Source organism: Aptenodytes forsteri, unplaced genomic scaffold (genome assembly GCF_000699145.1).
Source record: "Aptenodytes forsteri isolate BGI_AS27 unplaced genomic scaffold, ASM69914v1 Scaffold237, whole genome shotgun sequence".
In the NCBI taxonomy this organism is placed as follows: Eukaryota; Metazoa; Chordata; class Aves; order Sphenisciformes; family Spheniscidae; genus Aptenodytes; species Aptenodytes forsteri.
In genome coordinates, this window is record NW_008794451.1 from 146,528 (window position 1) to 153,720 (window position 7,193).

General features: G+C 35.5%; 1 protein-coding gene across 1 annotated transcript in view; it reads right to left on the bottom strand.

Moving 5' to 3' along the window:
- Nucleotides 1-6,695, bottom strand: part of LOC109279811 (loricrin-like) — a 54,525-nt gene extending 47,830 nt beyond the window's left edge. Inside the window, exons 1-5 of the mRNA XM_019474902.1 lie at nucleotides 6,663-6,695; nucleotides 4,159-4,282; nucleotides 1,766-1,902; nucleotides 1,365-1,456; nucleotides 144-252 (exon numbers count right to left, since the gene is read on the bottom strand). Of these exons, the coding sequence (XP_019330447.1) occupies nucleotides 144-252; nucleotides 1,365-1,456; nucleotides 1,766-1,902; nucleotides 4,159-4,282; nucleotides 6,663-6,695 (495 nt within the window). The remainder of the gene's footprint in view (nucleotides 1-143; nucleotides 253-1,364; nucleotides 1,457-1,765; nucleotides 1,903-4,158; nucleotides 4,283-6,662) is intronic.
- Nucleotides 6,696-7,193: the final 498 nt, after the last annotated feature.

The window sequence follows — 7,193 nt, forward strand, 5'->3', positions numbered from 1 at the left end:
AAATTAAAAGTGTTGAAAATATCCAATGATTTTGGCCATCTTAGTTAATGAATACATGACAACGAATGTGTGTCTTGGATCAAGTTAAAGATATTTTAATTTACTGTATTAATTTCTAGTATGCAAATACACTCAAAACATACCTTCCTTTTACTTTTTCCTGTCCCATTGACTGACTCAGAATGCGTAGATGTGAGAGTTTTGCTTTGAATTCCAACCCAAAATTTCTCTAGATCTTGAACAACAGTTGCACTGGAAAGAAAACAAAATAATCATTATTTGTCTATCAAAATATTTCAGTATAAAATGCCAATAAACTTTCCTCCCCCCCCAGCCAAGAAAATCCACTCTATTTTGATTTTAAGGGTATACAGTACATGTTTGAAAAGAACATCATCATTTTCCAGAACACTTTTCCAGTTACTGTATTATCACCCAACATCATTTTAAAGATAAATAAAATAGATGCTGAGAAGGAGCAGAAGAGGAATGGACACTATTTGAAGAAGCGCTGACTCCAGTGGGGAGTATCAGCTCAAATGTCCATAAAAATTGTCACACCTCTTTCCCACTCCGACCATCTATATCTATGATGGAGAACTGATTTTCATGGCCTTAATGAGTGGAAGCGATTGTGTTTTTAATTTGTGTTCTTTTGCCCCTTTTTGTATTCCTCAAGATTTAATGAAGCAAGGCCAAGATGCCTCTATCAAATATCTACATTTCAAACAATATCAAGCTATCAAATATTTAGATATTTTCAATTACATCAAGCATGCATTTTTTTAGACCAGGTGATATTTTTTACAAGCTTCAGATCTGCAAGAAAAGTAGCATTAAATGTAGGATAAATTTGTCTTCTCCTTTTTTCAGCAATTAGTTCATGGGTAACTTATTTTTATAATTCAAAAATAAGTTCACGGAAACTTATTTTTAAATTTATCTTACAAGCATTTACATCAAACTACTATTCTTCTGCTGTTCAAAATGAAAAAAGTTGTAATTGAATGGAGTCTGAACTTCACTGATTCAGGGAACTAGTTACATTCATATTGTTGCTCATGTAATTAAAGAGGTCAAAGTGTAAAAGCTGGTTACTCAAAGATCCATTAATTACACTGTGCTTAATGGAATTATTTACATACATTAACACCTGTAGGACAGTGTTTACCTTTTATAATTATACCTTGAAATGGAATCATGTTATTTAATGGACACAGTGGGAAGTTATGACAAACTATGAAAAAAACCATAATTGTAGCAAGACCAAGAACATCAGAAATAGCAGCACAGATCCATGTTAAATTAATCCATAGAAATAAAATTTCAAGCCAAAAAAAAAAAAAAGAAAAACAATTATTTACATAAACTGAAGATCTCTAACATCACGGGGAGCAATCCATGTTGTTGTAACTTTCTGCTTCACATCTGAATTTGCATGACTTACTGCTGAATTCTGCAATTAAAAAGAAATACATATAATTATATAAGATGCAAAAGTGACTTTTACCTATACTATTAGGGGAACTGTCTCTACTACAACATGTAACACTGATGTCCTCCTAAAAGATGCCAGGTAGCTTCTGCATTAGATTCATATCACATATAGAAGATACATGTATTTCTTGAGAAAGTCTAAATTTTTAAACTCTACTGATGAAATAACTTTGCCACATAAAAAATGCTCACTTCTTCTGTCAATTCTGATTAAAGTATTTAAAAGAAAACCAAGCTTAAGTAAGTATTCCAAAGACTGAACACATACCGTCACGTTATGACATTCCAAGCCTTTAGTGTTTGGATCTGTAATTTTAAAAGTACCAACAGGAACATCTCCTTCTATTTCTCGAGCTTGTAGATTAAATCCTTTAAAACCAACATCTTTAAGTGCTTCTAGAGTCACTGTGAAAACAGACATTTTGAGAAATTTAAGTTTCATACACAACTGAAACCTCTTAAATGTTTAAAAACTAATTTCCTTCACTCCAAAGCACAAGACTGCATGTACAGAAATTACTTAAAACCTTTTATAATTTTTAAAAATGTTGTGATTTATTGCAGTTTTTATTAATTATCAAAAGAATGACAATAAAGGAAAAGGAAGAAATTTAAAGAGGCATTTCTGTGTAAGGTAACATGAAGTATATGATTTACTGACAATTTTAAAAGTAATTCTGCTCTATCAAATGACTACAACTTTCTCATTAATCTCATTTGCTTCCCATGCATACTCAGAATATTGGCCAATGGCCCTGCTGACCAAAAGGTTATTTATTTTCTGTCCAATTAGGCCTACGAAGTCAAAATACCTATGGGAGAAAGAGAATTGCATTTCTTCGTACCTCTGTTTCAAAAGAAAAGATTAACTTTTGCCTAAGGCTGAATTGCAGAACCATTCTTTTTTTTCATGTGTTACAACTGGCAAAACAGAAACTAGACAGTTTGGCTCTCAAGTTCTATATTAAACACGAAAAATTAATAATGATGAACTCAATTTTACTCAAATTTTGTTACTGAAGGAGCTCAGAAAAGTATGGAAGAGAGTGGTTTCATGTTTTGTGTATATCCAAATTGAAATTAAATTTCAAAAGGCATAATCAAATTTGTTATGATCTATTATAAACTTGCTCTGCTAATGCCAATATTAGGCACTTTTGCAAATAAAATCAGAATAATGATTTATGCCCAAAGGTATGTGTAGTCATTAAAAGTAAGGACAGATAAACTGACACAGAAGTCAAGGCAAGGACCAATCATACCTTGACAATTTAACATTTCCAAACACCTGCATAATTAGCCTTCCAATTTGTCATCAACTTTCAGTCCTAATCCACTAATTTTTCGCAGGTCTCACAGGAGGGATGACATCCAACACTTGAATGCAGTGTTAAACCAAGCACAGATGTGACTGTAAGAGTGTGGGCACATGGCATGCCACAGGTGAAACTGCAATATACTTAATACAAGGGCAACCTAATGCAGCTCCCTGAGATCAGGTACTGGATGCTTACAATTTGAAGCAATAGAAAAGTAGTGCTAAAGCAAGAAAAGCATTGTTAGGAAAAAAAAAAAGGAGGGGGAAAAAAAAAGGCAAGGTTAGTAGCATCTGGGATTCAATATTTTTGTCATGGTAAATTCCATATAACCTCACAGAACAGTCTGCATATACTTAAATCCATCCATCATTTTGTTGGCAATACTGTTTTAAAAATAGCTATCAGTAATCAAAAAGCCCTCCCATCCTTGAAGGAGTCATTCACACACGTTTTTCCAAGAACAGCAGCTACAACAGGACTCTAACGCTTCTCCATTTTTCTCCCTACATATGACTCTCCGTGGAAGCACATCCATCCTAATAGGTTTGGGTAAAACAGAATCCCAGCTGTACAGTAGCTACTTAGTGAATAATGTTCTTTTTCAGCTACTGAAATACACCAACGGACATGTGATGGGTTACAACTCACTTCCACGCTTCTTCTAGCAAATGGCCAGAAAAAGAAGCATTCACAAGCCACTTAAAGTGTGACAGCACCATGAGATGGCATCATAGTGTGGAGAAACAAGGCTGTCAAAGTGTTCCATCCAGAGAGCAATTTGGGATTAGGAAGATAAAAAGCCAAAATAGCTCCACCTCCTGCAATTTGATAAAATCTGGGATGCAGCTCTTAGAAGGATGACTCAAAATGTCTCAGTCTTGAGTTGTCTTATATTGCACCCTGAATTTTTATTTTCCTGTAAGATGACAGCATGTGAACATCTAATGAGTAGGATCCCTTTGTATTGCAAGGGCCTGATACAACCGCAAATACTCAAATACGAAGTTAAAGAGCAATTAATTATTAGTCCAGTTTGGCCAGGTGTCCCATTTCATTTTAATTTTGTCACAAAAATTATAGCCTGAAGTTAAGATATAGCATGAAGTTAAGATATATTTATTAGATAGGGAAAAGAAAAAAGAGCGAATATATCTTCAGTTATACAAATATATACATACATAAAAAAACATTAAAAAAAAGATTAATATCTCAGGTATAGATGAATAAGATTGACATTAAAAAATAAATTTAACTAGACTGAGAGGGAAATGGGGGAATTTTGGTGAAAACTGGTAATTCTGGGAGACACAGATAAATATATTATATTATTCAGATTATTTACCTTGGATTTCATTTCCTGGCTCAAAGTTATCAAAAGATACAGCAATAAGATATGGTGGTGCAGATGTCTGTGGTTCAGCCTGATAGTTTGGTAACAGAGAATCACAATCAATTGAGGTATTTGCCTGTGGAAAACCAAGGATTCTGGGCAAAAATATCCCGCAGAACAAAAAAACAAAGCAGGCGTGTCTCCTCATCTGTGGAACAAAAATACAACATAGTTTATGGTAACTTCTTTTTAGTAGTTGCCATGTTTGACAAATATCTGCTTTTCTCCAGGGTAGGAAACAGAACAAACCTAGAAAGCTGGGCTTCCATTGCATTAACGTATTTTGAAGAAAATAAATCAAAATAAAATACCTATATACACTGGCAGAACAGTGCAATAAGGACACAAAGATTTCCATTTTAAAATATTGAATTGTTAATGGCAGTTTAAATTCTCTGGTTACATGACAGCAATCCATTAACAGCCATGTCTGCTGCATTATGGCTTTGGACTAGAAAAGGCTTTAAACAAACTTCCTCGTTGTTGAGCCGGCAGATTTAGCTTAGCTCCTTTGTTATTCAAGAACTAAGACACAATCCTTGGTCTCTCAAACTGCTTTTTGTAGATATCACCATGACTAGCGTGCTCTCTTTTGACTCCTTTGCCTACTCTCACTTCCAAGAGACAGCCAAGAAATCTATTGCTAAATGCCCTGGAGAACTCTTAGAAGTTTTTCCAAATATTTGTTTCCTGAAGGACTTAACAAAAGACTTCCGCAAAGTCCTTTGGAACTTCTAAACAATTCAAAAATACTAAATTGTTAGTGCATGCTTCCTATGGGTTAAGAATAAATTATACCCAGTACAGAAACTCACAAAAATAACTAAGAGGCAGGACTGAAGTCCAGTCTTCAAGAATCGTCAGTGGAAAGAAATTGTATTTTCTTTATAATTCACTTGTAGTACTGATGCTGATAGTAAACTGTTTCCAAGAAAGAAAGTAAACACTTCCCAGCAGTATTCTCAGGTGTTTACTACCAGATTTGAAGGCCCATGTTCAAAGTCAAAACATTCAACCAGCACCACATTATTTGTAAGGCCATTACATCTTACGACTATCTCACTGCTCCAGTTACAAAAATGCTGGTACAACTGTTAAATCACAAGAATTATTTAATAACGCTATTTTTCATGCCTTTCTGCTACAGGATTGCCTTGTGTGATATAACAGGCTGTAACAGAAAGAATGGAGATATTTACTTGAGATTTTTTAAAGCATTTCAAACACAATGTAAGAGACGTTCAATTTGTATCATCTACCTGTGTATCTTAATTTGTGCACCAATGCGTAAGACCATTCGGTTTTCTATGTGCTAATGAAATAAGTAACAGTAGCATCTAGAATCAGGGGGGGAAAACTTCAATTCCAAACACCCATGCATTTAACTCTGAACTTAAACAACTTTTTAAAAAGCCACTGAGTCAACAGATAATAAAACAGGTGACTGTGTTGAAAGATTTCCTATAGGAAGATGATGAAGGTTTGCATGGTGTCACAACCAGTAAGTGCAGCAATCAGAAAGCTATATATGCTAGTTACCATGTCTTTAAAGCAGATGAAGACTATCCCTCCCAAAAGTGTCATGAAAACGTCGCTTAAATGGGATGCTGGTAAGCATTGTGTTTTGGTATCAGTACGCTGGGTGCGGTTATCCAATCTCTTGTGACGATTTTGACATGGCCCACCTCTAATTAAATTTTAAATACAGCATGTAGGTGCTATTATATTAACAGATGTGGTAAACAGTGATTTAATATGAACCAGTCTATGTGTTGTTGAAATCTTTGTCTGACTCATGGAGAGATGGGAAAAAAAAAATAATCTGTTTCTAATTAGGTGTTCTATTTCAAAGCACGGAGTCCTTAGCCCTAGTTCAGCTGGGATTGGAAAACTGTCTGGAGCTGCACTCTGCCACGAAAGAAAACCAGTCTGAAACCTCCTTTCCACTTTTTCTGGCTAGAAAAGAGCCAGAAACACAAGGACAAGTTAAAACATGGCTGAGATCCCTTCTCTTTGCATCAGCTCTCTGATTTAACAGTTCAAGAGCTAGCCTAAGAGTCTCATCATGCCATCCTTTGGAACTAGGTTTTAGATGAGGAAGGGAGAGATATTAGCATCTTACAAAATTGCAAGTCCAGACTTGAGGCAGAAGCAGAAAATAATTTCCATGGGCCCCGAGTTCCAATACATATTCAATGCAATCATGTTATCTTGCAACACAAATTTACCTTTTCTCCATGAAAAATGTAAAAAAACTAGAAGCAAATATTTATAAAATAGAAGCATAGGGAATTCTGGCAAATAAATATTATTTGCAAGCTTCTAGTTGGATATAATTATGAAAAATAAACTGTATCCTCAGTTCCTTCATTTGATGGAAAAATTCTAGTTCTTTTTTTATCACAGATACAATCCCTTCTTCCTATGTGCCTATATGGCCCTCATCGTTGCAGTACCTGAGCTGCTACCTTAAGAATCCTCTTCCACATTTAGTCTAATACGACTTCAGGCCAACAATTAAATCCCTGGCTGCCAGTTAGTTAGCTACTGTGTTCAAAGTCTAGCGGAGTCAGGAAGAGACACTTTGGTGGTTTGCTTCTCCAGAGCCTTGGGCAAACTTCTGAATAGAGTCAAAAGTTGTTTTAAAAGCCTTTAAATATAGAGCATTTAATTATGATGATAAACATTTTTCTGTAATTTGAAAAACACAGTCCTAGCAAGTCCATCCTGCCAACAGTTTAAGATTCAGTCCTGTATACCCCTTTCTAATCCCATTCTTTATGAGTATTTTTCTCCTTTCTTTTCGCCTCCTAAATGCTCCCGATGAGCCACAGACTTACTCTTCAGCCTTTGAGAGTAAGTATCACCAGTTAGCGTGCGCCCTGTCCACCACATCCCCAACAACACACCTTATCGACCGAGTGCTGATGCGTGGGCATCCTCCGGTCCCTCTACGGTCAGCGTGGAAGAGCTGCGGCTGGGCAGTG